This window comes from Phragmites australis, chromosome 11 (assembly GCF_958298935.1).
Source record: "Phragmites australis chromosome 11, lpPhrAust1.1, whole genome shotgun sequence".
Taxonomy (NCBI): Eukaryota; Viridiplantae; Streptophyta; class Magnoliopsida; order Poales; family Poaceae; genus Phragmites; species Phragmites australis.
Genome location: NC_084931.1, coordinates 27,271,272 through 27,289,455, shown reverse-complemented (window position 1 = coordinate 27,289,455; position 18,184 = coordinate 27,271,272). Strand labels below are relative to the sequence as shown.

Sequence of the window (18,184 nt, the reverse complement as noted above, 5' to 3'; positions counted from 1 at the left end):
TCCTCGGGGGCTGCCACGTGCAGCCCCGAGCACTCTCTCCCGAGCACTTCGGTGGGACCTTCGGGGCACCGAGTCCTCGGGGGTGCTGCCACGTGCAGCCCCGAGCACTCTCTCCCGAGCACTTTGGTCTTAGTATTTGGACCCTGCAGATCATCGGGGAACTAGGGTGCTCGGGAACCAGAGGCGGCGGCCCCGAGCACCTTCTCCCGGGACTTAGCTTTTTCTTACCTCGCAGGGTGGTGACATGTGGTGGATAGCCGGCCTGGCCTCGGGACTTAGGGACCCCTGGTTCTGAATACACCGACATGGTTGGTGCCCCCGACTCCTCGGAAACGGAAGTCTGCACTCAACGCTCAAAGCAATCACTAACTCAAAATAAATATATTCTGGTGCATTCTATTTTCTAAAGCCCGCGTGGCATTACGTAGCTGCAGTTCTAGTATGTTAGACAAACGGACTTGGATTCTGGAGCTGAACTCCGACTCGGATTCAGGTGTCTTTGCTGGTCCATTGAGCCCACCTTAACTTTGCCTTGATCGCTTCAAAGTCACGTAGGCAGCCACCGTCTTTCTTTCACCTGTCGTCTTCCTCCACAACAAAGCTTCCTCGCAGCCCTAAATCCCTCGCTTCTATCCCGTCGCAGTTTGCCCCTTCTCCCCTCCGCTTCTGCCCTGCCGCCGTAGCTTCTAGGTTAGCGCGCGCAGCCCTTGCCCCTCCATCCCCACCATGGTGGAGACGAAGACGAAGACGCCGCCTCAATTGGAGCTGTTCAACTTGACGACGAAGAAGAAGGAACCCTTCCAACCACGGATGAAGGGCAAGGTCGGCATGTACGTTTGCGGCGTCACGCCCTACGACTTGAGCCACATCGGCAACGCGTGTGCCTACATCACCTTCGACGTCCTCTACAGAGGTAGCAATCCCGATCCCCTCGGATCTGAAGCCCCTTTGGCTTCGTAGATGCACAGTTGGTGGATCGGCTGTTACAATGTGACGCGTTTAATAGGGTAGAACTCTGCTGATTTAGGTGCTATAAGAGTGAGGGATAAGGATTTAGTTCAGCAATTGAATGCACTTTGATTGCTCTCGCTGCTCGCACGTGGAATTGTTCGATTTGGTCTAGCAATTGGGAAATATTCTAGTGGTGGCGGCTCTAGTGTAATGGTGTGTTTATGGGTTGTTGTTCATGCTCGGGTTGGGTGTTCAGTACCTGTTACATGGAGATATGCGATGTTTGAACTGCATTAGGTTATAGTTGCCTCTGAAATCTAGATATATGTTTGATTCTTAATACTACAGATGAAACCTTTGACATCTGATCATGCTGTTATTTGTCATTGGCATAGGTTATTTTCATATATATATATATATATATATATATATATATATATATATATATATTGCAACACACAATCCTCCGTGACTTAGAACTAGGGATGCAAGTTTGTATTTTTTAGTCATTTGGTCGACCCAAAACTAAAAAAAAAATGAAAGATTCACTCCCATCTAATTAAGAAAAAATGAACTAAATAGTGATTCAGAATTACCCATTAGGTACCACTTACATCCCTTCCTAGGACACGTTGAAATAAGCTTACCTTAGCATGGTGGTACTACAGTAATGCTGTGTTGTTTCGATGGTTTGTTTAAATTAAATGTTTCAATACATTTTCCAAAAGAATATTTATTAAAGTTGAGTTAAAGCATAATATTACACTTTCTCTATTGCTACATTTGTTTCTGACATTTTGCTAATATATTTATATAATTCGTCTCACATTCACGTAGGTAACTTAAATTATTGGGTACGAAGTTGAATATGTCCGTAACTTTACGGACATCAATGATAAGGTAATAATTTGTCCACCATCGTTCTAGATGTACACTTTTGTTGAGAAAATGGAAGGAGATTAGGAGAACCTTTTGAGGTCTCCACCCTGTTCGTCTTGCCAGTGCGTTGCATATTTTGGTGTCTGTGTTTTCTTTCTTTCCCAAAGCTGTATTCCTTTCTGAAAACAGATAAGCATATTTCCTTATCTTTTAGTGCTGTAATGATTCCAGAACTTGCTTTGGCTGTGCAGATTATTAAGCGCGCAAATGAATCTGGCCAAACAGTTACAAGTTCGAGTAGCCGATTTATCAACGAATTCTTTCTTGACATGGCTGAGCTCCAGTGGTTACCTCCTACTTGCGAGCCACGTGTAACAGATCACATTGAGCATATTATAGAGTTGATAACAAAGGTATGTTCAAGTATTGCAGCAAGTAATACCAAGGCAGCGTAACTGATAAAAGAATGCTTGTACTTATTCTTTTCATGATACTGTGCAGCTGTTGCAACAAAAGCAACACTGATGATTACATTGTTTGTCACCATACAGATTAAAGCCATACTCGTACACATTATCTTTGGTTTCAGCATTATGAGAAAATCATGCATAACTTACTGTATATAATACTGGTCATATAAAATTGTTCTATGATCACTTTTATGTCTTGTATCAAAACAAATTCTTTACTCAGCAACTGCAGTTCTTTCCCACTTTGTGTATCAGATAATTGAGAATGGGAAAGCCTTTGCTATGGAATGAGATGTTTACTTTTCAGTCGATAGTTTTCCCGAATATCTCAGTTTATCTGGAAGAATGTTAGATCACAATCTTGCTGGTGCATGGGTTGCTTTTGATACGAGAAAGGGTAATCCTGCAGATTTTGCTGGTGCATGGGTTCCAATATTAACTTTTAATTAAGTAATTTTCTTCTCAATATCAGTCTTATTTCTCACGTAATAAATGATATTAAAAGAGGATAAAATGATTATTTTATTGTTTATTTTAATACTTATACTACTATTTTAAAATAGAAGGAATATATGATATGTTGCACATAGTCTAAGTAGCGTATAGCCGTATAGTTTGTGTCTTAGTGACACTTTAGTCGCACAAAGTCATTGCATGTAGCAGTGTTGCACAAACTCATATGTAAAGATGTCTAAATAGACCATGTCTATTAGATCGGTCCGAGGCACGATACTGTAGGCACGGCTCGAGTCGAGACGGGCTGGGTCGACACGGCACGAGACCACAGGCTATGCCTGCGCCGAGCGCGTGGCACGGCACGGCCTGGCTGTGTCAGGCCAGCACGGGCACGGCCCAGCCCAGGTTGGCACGGGCTCGGCACGCATAGGCTCGGCTATTTTCTATTATATATATATATCTTTAATTTTATAGCTATTTTTTTATCTTTTTATATATATTTTTATCTATTATATATATTTTGTAATTTTGTAGCTATTTTTTATATTTTCGGGCTGGTTGTGCCAACGGACTGTCCATGGCACCGTGCCCACCGGACCGAAATCGTGCTCAGATCGGCCCGATACGGCACGACGACCGACGGATCGTGCCGTGGACCTAGAGGAAAACACGCAGACTGGCACGGCACGACCCGTTATAGTAGCTAGGCCGTTCGAATCGTGTCATAATTGGATTGTACCGAACTGGACTCATGCTAGGCCGGCCCAAATAACCTATTTAACCATCTCTGCTCACATGCCATTCGCACTTGGAGCTATCGGCCCAAATGATCAAGCTAGTAGTTAGCCCAAGGCAATTGGCAACACACATGGATCGGAGATGTTGCTGGATGGTATCTGATTTATTTCTCCATGCTCCGATCCCGATTAATACCTCTGTCTCTGTATCCGATCTCATATCCGGGAAGAAGACTACCAGACCGCGACTCCGAAATTCGAGAAAACCCCCAGACATCGGTTTTTCTTCGATTTCCATCTGAGTCCCTTCGATCTGTATGCCCCGTTTGCACTCGTACATCTAAGGTGTGTTTAGCTGTTGGTATAATTTTTTTATTGTATTGTATATTCTAGACGAGTAAAAAGAGTAGTACTATGATTTTGAATTTTTTTATTATCTTATATAGATAGATACAATGATCCTACGCTTGTAGATGTAATGATCATATACAGATATTTAGATACATATATAGACGAATGCAATAATTTTACACTTGAGACTAACGAGTGGGTCTGTTACAAACCTATATTAAATATAATATATCTATCGGGTCAGGCTTTATAGGGAAGATATTACATCTATAAATATAAAGATAATTACATCTATCGATTCAAACGTACTCATCGAGTTAGACTTTAACAATATAATTACATTTACGGCTATAGAAATAAATAATATATACAGATAACCAAACGACTTTCTTAATAAAAATATATGTACAAATAGAATCAAAATACTCTTAATAACCAAACATGTCCATAATAATTCTTCACCGGCATAGCCTTGCTGGCCTCCACCATCATCTCTGACGATTTTGTAGCTATACCTCCCACTGTTTCTTAACTTTCCTTCCTTGTCACCCCACCGTCGACATTGTCAATTGCCTTCTTCCAAACCTAAGGACACGATGAACCTCGAGTCCTAACCGAATCCCCAACCTTAACTCAAGTCCTCGTTCTCTTGCGAGCTTGGCGGAGTAGAGAAGACGATGGAAAATAATTCTATGTTGGACGAGAAAAAAACACATGGTTGTTGTCCTAGTCCGAGAATAGCAACGAGCTAATCAGCTAGAATTAGAACAAGAACACATATGTACGGAGGAGCCTCTCTCAACTTTATTGATCTCTTTAGTGCAAATACAAGATGGCATTTCTACACCCGTATATATGGATGAGGTGGAAAAGGAACCCTACCCAATTCGTACATTGATGTAGACTACTCTTCGTGATTGCTTTCTTTTCTATCACTACTCCGTATAGGACTATATATAGGCAAACAATGGTTACAGTATTGAAAATAAAAAAAATAAATAGTCTTAATTTTAAAACCGATTCCTACCTCTAACAGACACTAATACTATAAATTTCTACGATTCACAATCTGATGATAAAGAGTTTTTTTCACAAAATTCAAATTATGACAACCACAACTAAAATAAACGTGCTTAAATAAAAACAGATGAACTGAACACGATTAGCCCGGATGTCATCATTAATCGACCTGAACTCTCTCTCAAGCTTCTTCTTTTTTTATTAGCTCTCAAGCTTCCTATAAATCCTCCAACCTGTACCTCCTCTCCTTCCTCCCGATTCATCCCACCACCCTCGCGCCCCCAGAAATAAAGCAGCTCCTCCCGGGGGCGTCGTACCAGTCCCCATCGCCAAAACCCTAGCCCCGATCCGATCGAGGAGCGCTGCTTCCTATGGCCGGCACCCCTAGCCAGGCGAGCCTCCTCCTCCAGAAGCAGCTTAAGGGTACGGATCCGAACGGCCTTACGCTCTCCTCTCGCTTCCTCCCCGATTCACCGCGATCGGCTCCTGATCCCGTCTAATTTGTTTGTGGATTGTCGCAGATCTCGCGAAGAACCCCGTAGATGGGTTCTCCGCCGGGCTGGTGGATGATAGCAACGTCTTCGAGTGGCAGGTCACCATCATCGGCCCGCCCGACACCCTATAGTGAGTTCTATTTTCGCCCATACTCTAATTACTGCATGAGTACCCTTACGGTTATGGATTGCATGATTGATGGGTGCGCGTGGTCGCCTTCTGTTCCAATTGTTTAGCTTGCATGGTCTATGCTGTGGAACTTCCATTTTGTAATGTCGATCCACAGCTCGTACCGGTGAATTATGGTGTAAACTGTGGGGATTCCGTGTTTTGATGCCAATTCGTAATTCCGTATCACTGGATTTGCAGTTACCGATGTATGCCGGTATTGATATGTGTATGTACTTAGACGGACGCCTTTCAGGACGCAGGAACTCTGCCTTGCGTAGTTTTTGGTGCTACAATTGATAAATAGTGAGCTCGTGTAAGCTATATCTGTAGGGTTAGGCTTGCCAAGCAACTGATAGCATCCAGATGTCTGCCTTCTCGTACTCCCCCCACCTTTAGCTAATAAGTTGGCTGTAAAGTGCAGGCATGTATTCTATGTCATTTTTGTTTGTTGTTGACTGGGACAAAAGGGGGCTATGTTGGCCACCAAAGCTCCTTAAACATAGGGGGGCGTTTGCTGGAATGGCCGGAAGTAGAAAATTGGCTAAGTACATGCAACAAAGTATCTGGGAGGGAAGCTTCAGCATGTATATGTGTATTCGCCTTCAGAATGCAGCTATTTTTGACACACCAAGTGTAAATATTTCATTTATTTCCCCTGACAAATGCATAGATGTAATTTACTTGGATGAAACAGATTAATTTGGTCGAAAAAAAGATAGAACAGATTTGAAGGTAGTGCACCAATGAGTGATGATATATTGATTTGTTCAGAGTTTGTATGCACATGTGGATAAAATGTATTTTTGGATCAATAATGCATATTACTGATGCATATTTGAGGTAACTGTAAAGGATTACTGATTGGGTGTATGCTTATGACTCTACTAGATCATGCCATGAATTATTGAATAGGGACAAATGATATGTATTACAAAATTTGCAACCTCCCTTTGTAGCGCATTGGATCTTGGAGGCAATGCACGTGCCTTTTCTGATCTTGTCATCAGATACAATGCCTTCTTAGAAAAGGCTGAGGAAGTATATATATATGTTTTTGGAAAGAATGTTAAAGTGCCTAAAATTTTGGAACCTGCTATTTGGGAAAAAAAATTGTGCATCCAGGGCATTGGTCCCAAAAAGAACTGAGCAGCCAACATAGCCTCTTTCTCCCAGTCAACAACAAACACCAATGAAACAGCTAGTGCCTGGCCAATTGGCCCAAAAGAACTGAGCAGGGCATATAACAATGCGTAGTCTTGTACAATTGTTTGGTGCACCAGTATCTGGAGTTATGTCAGATAAAACCAGTGAATTTTGTGAAACCAGTAACCGAAGGACGATCAAACCTAGTTAGTCTTGTTTTCTGACTTCGGATGCAAGATCTGAATAATTTTTTTTCTGTCGGTGTACATTACAGCTCAGAATTTCTATTTTGCTTCAGAGTTGTATCTTGTGATATGCTGTCTGTGCCCACTTTGTTAAAGTTGGGGTCCATGAAATGATTTAACCATTTGCCGTACTGGATAAGACTGCTGTAGCATCTTTGTTTAAGTGATATTATTTTGTAGCTAGTTGTGTTTGTTTGTTATAGTGAACTTGAGAAAGTTCATATGAATCTGCTGAGTGAAATTGATATATAAACTTACTATCTTTTTTTAATATTTTTCCTGCATTTTTGTGAAATTAAAAGTATGTACCTTTTCTTTTGCAGTGATGGAGGCTACTTTAATGCAATAATGACCTTCCCCCAGAATTACCCTAACAGCCCGCCATCAGTAAGATTTACTTCTGAGATGTGGCATCCGAATGGTGAGCTCTTCGTTAGCTGACTGATATTCATATGTCTATGATTTTATCATGTCAATTTTCTCACAATGCTTATAATGTCGGGTTCTCAGTTTATCCTGATGGACGTGTGTGCATTTCTATTCTTCATCCACCTGGTGAAGATCCCAATGGTTATGAGCTTGCAAGCGAGCGGTGGACACCAGTGCACACAGTAGGGCTTCTTATTCAGGGCACATAAATGTTTTGTTCGCTTTTTGTTCTTCTACGGAGCATTTTTTTCCATGGGGGGTCCTTTTATAAACTATTAAACTCTTAATAATCTATTAACCTTGCATAATGACACACCTGTACTGATCTGAAATCTAGATTGTAGACAAAATATTATAGGAGTAATTTTTATGTTGATCTGAATTTTGTTAATGTATATCGGTTACCTTCTATTTACATCAAGATTTTCACCAGAAACTTGCAAATCGAGTCCAAAGCGATCTTTTTTGTTTCAATAATAGCGCTAGTGACATTGTTGTGAATAATGGTTTCTGGCTGATTGCCGGTGGGTGGTAGGAACCTAGTTCCAGTTTTTTTTTCCTCATTGCAATCAACTGAACATGTTAGATCTAATAACAAACCAACTCGTAACAACTGATTGCTGACTAGAAATCAATCAACCTCAGATTGTTAACAGCTGAGCTCATACATGTCCAGTTTTATCTTAATTTCATTGGTTACAATATGTATGATTGTTTTATGGTTTAAAAACGTGATTCTGCCTAAAACAGTAAAACTCTTCCAAAATATCCTCGAAATCACTTGGAACTTACCTGTATCTTACCAAGGCCTGGTTTAAAGATTTTGTGTTGTGGTCAAGTAGATTGAATATGGGTGGAGACGACGAGTCTTTTTCCTCAAGTAACTTTAACACCAGTTCGCTTCTTGCCTTTGCTAATTTATTGTGCTTTCATAACATGCAGGTTGAGAGTATAGTTTTGAGCATCATTTCGATGCTCTCTAGTCCAAATGATGAGTCTCCAGCAAATATTGAAGCGGCTGTAAGTGCACTCGACGTTGTTTTCCTTCTTTATGTGCAATATGCCTATGAATAAAACATCAAAAGTAATTTCTTTCGCCATGCTTCCAGTGCAGCGTTCCAAGTGGTCACTTAACTGATATTCAATTGCGACAGTCAGTTTTGCTGATTGATGAATAAAATTATTGTAATGTGTCATTAAAAAATTAACTGTTTGCAACTTTGCCCATCGAACATTTATTGGGATCCTTTTCTCCTTGAGCTAAGGATTGGCACATAGCACTTCTGCTGTTGTTGTAATTAGCAAACTAATTCTTGTGGTAGCCTTGAGACACTGTGTGCTTCTGAAGGTCTTAATCGTACGCTTGGTCTAATTTGTGCTATATCTTAGAACTTTCTAGTATTAGTTGAACCTCTGTAAAATGTACAATTTGTTCCTATCAGATGAACTTCCTCTGGTTTCTGAAGTCATACATTTGAATGTGTCTCGCAGAAGGATTGGAGAGACAGGAGGGATGATTTCAAGAAAAAGGTTAGGCGCATTGTTCGCAAATCTCAGGAAATGCTCTGAAAGAGGAACATATGGGGAGTTTAACGAGTGCTGCAACTGGTGTGATGCACTTCACCATCAGCCACCCAATGCCCACCTGATGCCAGCATTTTCACTTCTCCCCTGTATATTTTCCATTCAGTGTCATTCGTATCACCTGGTGTTGGCCTTGTCTCTAGAGAAACTTGGGAACGTTGCCTATCCTGAAAATTCGATTGTATTGTGTGGCATGGAGTGTCAATGTCGAAGAATATTTTGAACATGCTGCCACCTATTCATAATTTTCGTGATGGACATCATAAGAAAGAAGTGATGGTCGCCTAATGCATTTTAGACTCTGTTTGGTTGAGCTTTACTTTCCAGGTCTACGTCATATTTTAAAATTGTAGGTTAAAGTAAAGTTATTTAAGTATCAGTTTTTTTTTCTGAAATAGAAACAAGATGAATTAAAATATCTTTAATATACCTATAGCTTTAGCTTTATGAATTTTTGAAACTAGAAATACCCGGTTTCAATAATTTTTAAAGCTAGAGTTTTGCTAAGCAAGGTAGGTCTAGCAACGGGGTGGGTCAGGGTTGATGTAGCAAGAAAGCACCTGACCCGAAACATGAATTGCAAAATCCGACCCGAGCTCGAAATTGCTAACGGATAAAAATTCACCCTCGACCTTGGGTGGCACTTAGGCTGCTGTTATTTGTGGTTGGATGTTATCAGGCACCCACGGGCTAAAACCCCTCTAACCCAAACACTTATCGGGTTCCAACCCACGACCCCTGCGGAGCAAATTTTTCACCCGTTCTTACCTCTGGGTCTAAAACCCATGAGGACACGACCCACCTCGACTCGTTATTAGCGTTAAAGCAAAGGCCTTAATTAGTTTGACATTTCTCTTTGGGTGCGCAGAATCTATTTGCGTGCTGGAGCAGCTCCGAATGTTATTTCATTAAATTTGTCTGATTTGTTTGGTTTAAGCAGCGTAGACCTGGATGTGTTTTATCTATTATCCCCGTCTAATATGGTTTATTGGTAGTATCTCTTCTCTGGGGGGGGGTGGGCACTTTTGATGTACTCCCTGTAAATGATACCCTCGTGCGAAACCGATTGGCAGCTGGCTGACGTACTTTTGTCAATGGAGAACGAACTATCCGTGTGGAACTACATCCTGCGTGTACTGTGTTTACAAAGTCAATGGACGCCAAAGGTGCTCGTGTCGAACAGATGCTCGAGATCAAAGCACGAGAGAAAATGAAGACTCGAAGAGCTTCTCATGTGAAATTGAGATCATTTCGTTTACCCCAAGTAAATTTCGTCGAGCTACAAGTAATTGGTCCTTGTAATCAAGGAACCACAGCCTGGAAGAATCACAGCAGTTGAATGCACAACGCAAAACAGCAACAAATCCTAACATGTCAGAAATCACCAGCAGAAGTAGAGTCGAAAGATAACGGCAAAAAGGTTGGGAACTAATGTAATATAAAATATAATTGGTATTTGGGACTTTCGAAGCAAAAGAGGTTTCGTGGTGTAGTTGGTTATCACGTCAGTCTAACACACTGAAGGTCTCCGGTTCGAGTCCGGGCGAAGCCATTTATTTTACCTCATTTTTGCACCTTTTCTTTTCTCTCGTCTAGATTCCGGAGTAGTTGTTCTCGCTTGCGGGAACCTTTTTCGTCCAGTCTTTTGCATCTTATAACCTTTTCCGTATAAAAAATTTGATCACTGATTTGAACATAGGTTGCCATTTTCAAAGAGAAAAATGGCGTCAGGTAAGCAGATAGAAGTTTCACAAGTACAAGGGCATGCCAAGGCAGTTAGGAAGCCATAGGGTGTGCCTAAGCGAACTTATGCAAGGGAAAATGTCCTATGCAAATGAACTCATTGTGCAATTTACTTATATACTTGCATCCACGACGACGATGATTTTGTGTGTACACTTGAGAGTTTATACTCATCTAATAACCTTTCCTACGTTGTATATTTGCTCAATGAAGCAAATCTAGTTCAAAAATGCAAACAGCTCTATTTACCACGCTAACACTTTCTATGCTCCATGTACACTAGGGAGATAACTAGGAAACACAAAATGCGAGATTGTAGCGTCGTATCAGTTGAGCCCCACTGCAATCTTGACGGCCGCTGCTACCCCCACATAGGGATGAAACCAGTACGGAAAATCCCGTCCCATCATGCGACCATATCCTGTATTTTCCCGACCATTTTTCGTTTTCTCGGTCGTTCCCCGGGAACAGGACGGAGGTATACGACCATTTTGGTTTTTAGGCTTGTTGTTAGGTTTCCAGGAAAGGCTAACTCCACTCCGCTCAGCCCATTAGGCCATAAGGCAGCCTAACTCATCGACCACTCCTACTCCAACCTTAGCCCGTGAGCCATGACTGACCGTCCCCAATCAGCCAATCCATTATTCGTGAATTCGACCTTGCTGATTGCATGCTCGGCTGGTGGCTGATCCTGCGCCGGCGCCATCGTCCGTCCGCCGCTCGCCGACCCTGCCCCTGCTTCAGCCGGCAGATGCCAGATCAAGCCACGTCGCTCTTCCCGCCACCGGCTGCCGCCCTGCACTGCGCTCTTCCCGTGGGCCGTGGCCGCTTCTTCACGCACGCGGGCTTCCACACGCCGTGAGCCTGACAATCCGTGACGCTGAGTCGTTGTGTCGAGCCGCCGACACGCCCACCAGAGAAGGCCATTCCGGCAACGGCTGTAGGCCACCAGAGAGGTATTTGGTCTTGGGACCTTGCTCCTAGCGCCGGCGCCGCCTTCTGTCAACGCCAACGCTTATCTTTTGAGTGAGCGTGTCTATATGGGGACTGTCATGTTTATATATGAATTTATGGAACCATTATTTTTATTTCAATGTTTATTAAGTTATGAACTCATGGTTATGAGGTTAGATATTCCTGATTTTAATCATCAGTTCCCGTTACACATTTTTAAAAGTCAGACTGGATTTTGAAAAGCTAGATAGGAGAACCATAAGTCCAAGCCTAACCCAATAACGGTTTTTTTAGTTAGACTCGGGCTTTTTTCGGGTTTCAAATATATTTTTGAAGTTCGAGTTTAGCCCCAAAAAATATGTGGGTCAGAAAGTTAAGCCTGAGTCTAGCCCCATGCACTGATCAAGCTGGACCAGGATGAGCTACCTATGAGTAGACCTAAGTTCCTGTTTGATACTAAGTATATTTCCATTTAGATTTGTTCGTTTTTAAATAACTGACAGTCCTATGTTTATTTTTGTTCTAGCCTTTTCATTTTTGTTTCTGTCTAATTGAAAATACGTAAAAGTAAAAATAATTAAGGGTTTTTTCTAAACGTTCTCATATTTTTTTTCATCCCTACCCCTACACGTAAGAGTTTTCTAGGAGATTGACAGGACATGTTGATACCGCGTGACGGTACATTAGTGGCTTGCGGAGGACATGTCACAACTAAGGGTTTTGGGCCGTGAGGCCTGGGTAAGGCCATGGCCATGATAGTGTCCTAAGAGGAGAGATTACTATGGTACCGTTTGTTTTCCCTCTGAATTCTAATTTTAGATAGTGAATTGTGAATTGTAGAAACTCATCTTAAATGGATTGTGAATTGTGTTATAATACATGTATATATTTGCAGAATTCATTTTCAGAATCTAATCGTTTATTTATAAAAATTACAATCCAAAATCCAAAGGGGGCAAACAAACATGACCTAGCCTCCAATTGGCGGCCAAGGAACTGAGGATCCAAACACGCCATGATTCTCAGTCATTTTTAGTATTTCACATCACTTTCATTTGAAATTTTCCAAAAAACCTTAGCCAAGTAGAAAACAAAATAGTATTGAGCTATAGCAATCGCTCTGGAGCCCGACCACAAATGTCATTAACACACTCAAATGACATTTTAGTAAACTTCCACTTTGCTAATGACGTGAAAACAAAACTCTAATTCCACGTCACTTAAATGTGGCCCCAGCTTGCCTCAATCCGGACCCACACCAAAAAACCGAGCCTGGAACCCGAAAGAAGGAAAAAGAAAAGACGGGTACCCATCTTTATTTGGGCGCTACATTTTCTGCTCATCGACCATTTTTAATAGATATTTTAAAAATTTATTTTTTAAAATATTATTATATTATCTCATAATATCATTATAGTATCTTTCTTTTTTTATCTTCAACGGCTATCTTAATTTTTACCTTATATTACTTCTTTTGCACCGTTTACAGCTCACTGCCACCGGCCACATCACTGTTGCTGCACTGCAGCGCGAGATACGACTCCACCAGAGTGCTTTGCAACCGTTCGGATACCGTATTAGCTACTATAGCACTAGATAACGGACTCTGGAGTCAGTCTAACGGAAGGAAATTGTATAAGGACGGGTCCTCTATGGAGACCCTCGTCGCTGCTCGACACACGTTTGCCCATGCGAGCGCCGACGCATGCACACGCCGTCCGATCGCGACGTGAACGACGTAGATGGAGGTCTCACGCTGGTTACCTAAGAGCGGGCTTATACAATTTCCCTCCCAGCCTAACCGTCCCTGGATCCGCACCTCACCACCCTCCACCCAATCAACCTCTCCCACGTGTCTCAATCTCCACTGCTGATCCAGCGAACGCCATAGATCCCGCCATGTCACCGATCCGCGCCCGCCTCCTATCCGCCAATCACGCGCCACCTCGCCCCTCTATATATTCCACCGCGCTCCCAACCAATTCCCAATCGAATCACTACGCAGCCACCTCGCAGGTTTCCTTCAACCTCTCCTCTTCGTCCCGATCCGTGCGTGATGGCGCCGAAGGCGGAGAAGAAGCCGGCGGAGAAGAAGCCAGCGGAGGAGAAGGCGGAAAAGGCCCCCAAGGCGGAGAAGAAGCCCAAGGCCGAGAAGCGGCTGCCGGCGTCCAAGGAGGGCGGCGGGGACAAGAAGGGCAGGAAGAAGGCCAAGAAGAGCGTGGAGACGTACAAGATCTACATCTTCAAGGTGCTCAAGCAGGTGCACCCGGACATCGGCATCTCTTCCAAGGCCATGTCCATCATGAACTCCTTCATCAACGACATTTTCGAGAAGCTCGCACAGGAGGCGGCGCGCCTGGCGAGGTACAACAAGAAGCCCACCATCACGTCGCGCGAGATCCAGACCTCGGTCCGCCTCGTCCTCCCCGGAGAGCTAGCCAAGCACGCCGTCTCCGAGGGAACCAAGGCCGTTACCAAGTTCACCTCCTCCTAGATTGCTAGATGCCCCATCTGACATTCTGCGTGTGTTCTTGTCTCGTTCCCCTTGGGGTCGAGGCTTAATTGGTAATGCTGGTTCATGAACAATGAAATTAATGATAGTGCTACGTTTTGGTACCCGAATTTCTAGTCGCTGTAACAAGATTGCAATATGATAATACTCTGCAATTCTCGTTCTCAATCTGAATCTTTATTCGGGAAACCAAAAGAAAGGGAGAATTTGTGATTGTAATTGTATAGTTGTATCAGTTTTGGGTGTTGTCTTCTTCGTTTGCGTCGTCTTGTGGATTGGCGAATTCCTCCGGCAGGCTGCCGGGGAGGTCGGAGCCGTAGACGTGCCCCATCTTGGTCCGCTTCGTCTCGAGGTACTTCTGGTTCTCCTTGGTGATGGGGGAGATCACTGGCACCCTCCCCACCACGGCGAGCCCGTAGCCCTTGAGCCCGACAAACTTGGCCGGGTTGTTGGTCATCAGCCGCATCGTGCGCACGCCGATGTCCCGGAGTATCTGAAACCCACATTTCGATCGAAAAGGCTTCAATTTTGAGCGCATCAACCTCCCTTGGAATCTGATGAAATGAGCCTATAATTCTTGTGGATTGAGAGGGGGCTTCTCTACCTGGGCGCCGATGCCGTACTCGCGGGAGTCCACGGAGAGGCCGAGCTCGACGTTGGCCTCGACGGTGTCGTGGCCCTCGTCCTGCAGGTTATAGGCGCGGAGCTTCTGGCCCAGGCCGATGCCGCGGCCCTCGTGGCCGCGGAGGTACACGAGCACGCCGCAGCCGGCCTTGTCGATCAGCTGCATCGCCAGGTCCAGCTGGTTGCCGCAGTCGCAGCGGGCCGAGCCGAGGATGTCGCCCGTCAGGCACTCGGAGTGCACCCGCACGAGGATGTCTTCGCCGTCTCCGATGTCTCCCTGCGCACATAAGCCGCTGCAAAGATGAACGCATTTGAAGGGACGAACCATCTCTGCTGTATCATCCTATCCCAACTCCGACTTCATACACAAATAAACTAGCAGTCTTCTGCTCAATCTCAAAAGTCCTGGAAGATGAAACACGGCAGAAGTGCATCGCATTACCTTCACAACAGCAATGTGCTCAGTTCCATCGAGCTTGGATTGATAGCAGTAAGCTCGGAAAAGGCCCCATTTTGTGGGCAAGCGGGACACAGCAATCAGTTCCACCAGCTTCTCCCTTTTCCTTTTATACCTGAACCGCACCAAAAAGATTTGAGATGAGATCTTCATAAAGGATATCTGCAACATGGAACTATCCTAGCCCAGAAACATTCCACTCGAGTAACAAAGGAAGCTATAGGTTCTCAAAGGCTTCACCTTAAGGTATACTAACCGGATAAGATCAGCGATCGAAACGATTGGTATATCATGCTCCAGGGCCATCTGCTGCAGAACTGTTATGCCTGCCATTGAGCCGTCCTTCGGGTCCATGACAGTCGACAGGACGGATACAGGGCGCAAACCAGCCAATGTGACAAGATCGATCGACGCCTCTGTATGGCCAGCTCTTTTCAGTACACCTCCGTTTCGGTACTTGAGGGGGAATATATGGCCTGGCCTTCTGAGATCACTGGGCTTGGAATCAGGGGAGGCTAGAGTAAGGATTGTTTTTGCTCTATCTGCAGCGGAGACACCGGTAGATACACCTACTCTAGCATCCTGTATAGAATGAAAACAATGCTTCAAGTTTGGCACAGCTGAGAACCAGAATTTCTTCCGGATTCTGGAGCGTCTAGTATTTGCAAGGCTATTAAAAGATATCATTTTTACCACTGTTACTGTGGAAGCAGAAGCTGAAATATCCTCAATTTCTGTAACTGGGGACATCATAGGAAGCATCAATCTTGCTAGGTCCTCTTCCTTCATGCCGACTGATATGATCCCAGAACCATTCCTGATCATGAACGCAATGGACTCTGGATTAACTAGAGTGGCTGCCATCACAAGGTCCCCTTCGTTATCACTGTTTTCATCATCTACAGCAATAACAAACTGGAGAAGAATGAATAGTTAACTTTGTAGCTAAACACAACTGTACATGGGGAATAATAGCAATACAGTTATGCATTCAAGGCCCTGTCCTCAATTTTGAAGCAAAAGGGTTGCATTCAAGGCCCTGCTCTCACCGTTTTCAATACTATCATATGATTTCACTTGTTGAGTATTAGCATTTTAAAGCAAAGAAGTAGTTGAACCATAAAAATGTGTATAGAAATTGCTACATCATTTAAGGATAACAGCAGAACTTGATACTGTACAAATTTATTCGTAGTGTAACCTGGGGTTTATTCCCTGCCAGACTAGGTAGGTGGAATTCATCTAGTTAATCTACATCATTCAGGGTAATGCAAAATCATGCTTGTCTGGGAGCTACTGATATTTTTTAAGAATCATTTACTGTACATATGGAAGATAGTATTGAAGTACAGATATCCAATTTAGCCTTGATCATGCATGTTCCATGCCTAAGAACTACATGGCTTCATCTACTACTGTCTTCAGCAATTAAGACCAGACTGAAATTCAAATTATAGCGACACAAAATATTGAGATGAAAAGTACTCAAAGGCGTGAGATATTCTAATATAGTTATCTAACTAACCCTTCCTTCACGCAAAGCATTTATAGCCTGGTCGATTGAGGAGAAACCATCTGTGGGTTTATCTGGATCACCCTCTGCATCACTGACAAAGAAATCTCCAGTTTCCTGAGTGATTTCAGCGCCAACAGTCCGAAAGGAAGCACCAGATCCATTGAGTCCTTGGAAAACAGGCCCATTATTGTTGTTCAAAGGATCATTTAAATGCCCTGGTCCGCCAAATCCATCACCAATCGCATAGCATCTTAATTTTAAGCATCCCTTTCTGATGACTGCAAATCCTATACTGTTTCCACCAGGGCCTTGCTGACACCTGAAAGAAGGTAAGGATAACTGGCAAATTAAACAAAAAGAAAAGATACAACATTATGAACTCTATGGTCATGGAAAATTTTCAAAGACCTTTTGCATAGACAAAGGAAGAGGGAGAATCATACCTTGGGTTAACAATAGTGTGAGATGGCAAGTGGGAGCTCAGAAGAACACAGTCCATTTGGTGATCACCCAACCAATCCTCAAATCTCAGCTACAAAATATGTTTATATACCTTATCTCCTGCAGTGTCACAACACCTCTCAGCCTATCACATGGACTTATCTGCTCATGTGGATAACAGAAGGAAAATCCAACAAGGTGGAAGCAAACTGGCCACATATTTCTGAGCTGCAAGATAGCAGCAGCCATATTGACACATCGCACACTTCAGGTAATGCCAAGGTATCACCCTTTGAATGCCTTTTTTTGTGATTGTACTTGAGTCAAATGCAATAGAAGTCGGACCTGATAATGACAGGCAAACGATTTTTTGCAAATCTCATCTTTTGGATTATTGTGATCGTGATCGCAACACAGTGAACATTGTATTAACTATCGATGTAACAACTGTTAATCTCTCCTTTTACATTAGGTGAGTGGGGGTATTTATATGCTTACCTCAACCACTCCTGTAGTCATTACATCCTTACCCTTTATCCACACAAATATTCTGGCTAACACTAAAGAATATTCTGGAATATCTCAAGGGTATTACGGTCATTGTCTATCTTCGTTACCCTAAGCAACCAAATCTCAACATGTGTCTTAGGGGACCCACACCGGATACTTCGCCAGGGTTACTAGCGATCTCCCTTCAACAATTTCATTATCGGGTTCCAGCTAACTTGCGGGTTCGTCTTTAGGTTAGCCTTCGCTTTATCACCGAAGGTTCTCGTGCCGCCCTCCTTCGACCTCAGGGCTTCGTTGAACCTTTTGTCCTTCGGGCTTCGTCGCACCCCTTCGTCCTCAAGGTTTCGCTGCACTCTTCGAGCTTCGGGCTTCGTCGCACCCCTTCGGCCTTAAGGCTTCATTGCACTCTTCGAGCTTCGCTGCACCCTTTCGGCTTCCGGCTTTGCTTCCGAGCTTCGTTCCTTGGGTTTTACTACGCCTTCTCAAGCCTAACTCC

At 43.4% G+C, this 18,184-nt stretch overlaps 4 protein-coding genes and 1 non-coding gene across 6 annotated transcripts; 4 read left to right on the top strand and 1 right to left on the bottom strand.

Moving 5' to 3' along the window:
• Window positions 1-726: 726 nt before the first annotated feature.
• On the top strand, window positions 727-2,591 carry LOC133884106 (cysteine--tRNA ligase CPS1, chloroplastic/mitochondrial-like). Its single transcript, XM_062323481.1, has 4 exons — window positions 727-919; window positions 1,796-1,851; window positions 2,082-2,243; window positions 2,556-2,591. The coding sequence occupies exons 1-4, from the start codon at window positions 727-729 to the stop codon at window positions 2,589-2,591; spliced, it is 447 nt and encodes a 148-aa protein (XP_062179465.1).
• Window positions 2,592-5,093: 2,502 nt separating this feature from the next.
• Window positions 5,094-9,204, top strand: LOC133885368 (ubiquitin-conjugating enzyme E2 7-like). Its single transcript, XM_062325073.1, has 6 exons — window positions 5,094-5,287; window positions 5,386-5,488; window positions 7,242-7,339; window positions 7,429-7,529; window positions 8,290-8,367; window positions 8,839-9,204. Exons 1-6 carry the CDS (start codon window positions 5,236-5,238, stop codon window positions 8,914-8,916), a joined length of 510 nt encoding a protein of 169 aa, XP_062181057.1. The 5' UTR covers window positions 5,094-5,235; the 3' UTR covers window positions 8,917-9,204.
• Window positions 9,205-10,409: 1,205 nt separating this feature from the next.
• On the top strand, window positions 10,410-10,483 carry TRNAV-AAC (transfer RNA valine (anticodon AAC)). Its single transcript has one exon. It is a non-coding gene; the product is annotated as a tRNA-Val (tRNA).
• A 3,139-nt stretch (window positions 10,484-13,622) lies between these two features.
• LOC133884501 (histone H2B.11-like) lies at window positions 13,623-14,246 on the top strand. The gene has a single exon (XM_062323940.1). It carries the CDS (start codon window positions 13,685-13,687, stop codon window positions 14,120-14,122), a length of 438 nt encoding a protein of 145 aa, XP_062179924.1. The 5' UTR covers window positions 13,623-13,684; the 3' UTR covers window positions 14,123-14,246.
• A 17-nt stretch (window positions 14,247-14,263) lies between these two features.
• On the bottom strand, window positions 14,264-17,343 carry LOC133884500 (probable monofunctional riboflavin biosynthesis protein RIBA 3, chloroplastic). 2 transcript variants are annotated; one of them, XM_062323938.1, is made up of 7 exons: window positions 17,181-17,343; window positions 16,747-17,056; window positions 15,915-16,136; window positions 15,478-15,803; window positions 15,207-15,336; window positions 14,745-15,041; window positions 14,264-14,633 (listed from the first exon to the last, which is right to left on the bottom strand). In XM_062323938.1, exons 1-7 carry the CDS (start codon window positions 17,234-17,236, stop codon window positions 14,373-14,375), a joined length of 1,602 nt encoding a protein of 533 aa, XP_062179922.1. In that variant the 5' UTR covers window positions 17,237-17,343; the 3' UTR covers window positions 14,264-14,372. The 2 variants fall into 2 exon arrangements, with proteins under 2 accessions (XP_062179922.1, XP_062179923.1); XM_062323939.1 differs by lacking the exon at window positions 17,181-17,343 and having other exon boundaries at window positions 15,915-16,120; window positions 16,747-16,890.
• Between the last annotated feature and the right edge of the window lie 841 nt (window positions 17,344-18,184).

Bases quoted from the DNA above. Each gene is read 5' to 3' on its own strand.
- LOC133884500 (XM_062323938.1), bottom strand. From the start codon at position 17,236: ATGGACTGTGTTCTTCTGAGCTCCCACTTGCCATCTCACACTATTGTT. The intron at 16,137-16,746 runs GTTAGTTAGATA...ATTCTTCTCCAG, and splicing joins ATGCTTTGCGTGAAGGAAGG to TTTGTTATTGCTGTAGATGA. The intron at 15,337-15,477 runs GTTAGTATACCT...GGTGCGGTTCAG, and splicing joins TCGATCGCTGATCTTATCCG to GTATAAAAGGAAAAGGGAGA.
- LOC133885368 (XM_062325073.1), top strand. From the start codon at position 5,236: ATGGCCGGCACCCCTAGCCAGGCGAGCCTCCTCCTCCAGAAGCAGCTT. The intron at 5,489-7,241 runs GTGAGTTCTATT...TTTCTTTTGCAG, and splicing joins GGCCCGCCCGACACCCTATA to TGATGGAGGCTACTTTAATG. The intron at 8,368-8,838 runs GTAAGTGCACTC...TGTGTCTCGCAG, and splicing joins CAGCAAATATTGAAGCGGCT to AAGGATTGGAGAGACAGGAG.
- LOC133884106 (XM_062323481.1), top strand. From the start codon at position 727: ATGGTGGAGACGAAGACGAAGACGCCGCCTCAATTGGAGCTGTTCAAC. The intron at 920-1,795 runs ATCCCGATCCCC...CGTAGGTAACTT, and splicing joins CGTCCTCTACAGAGGTAGCA to AAATTATTGGGTACGAAGTT. The intron at 1,852-2,081 runs GTAATAATTTGT...TTGGCTGTGCAG, and splicing joins TTACGGACATCAATGATAAG to ATTATTAAGCGCGCAAATGA.
- LOC133884501 (XM_062323940.1), top strand. From the start codon at position 13,685: ATGGCGCCGAAGGCGGAGAAGAAGCCGGCGGAGAAGAAGCCAGCGGAG.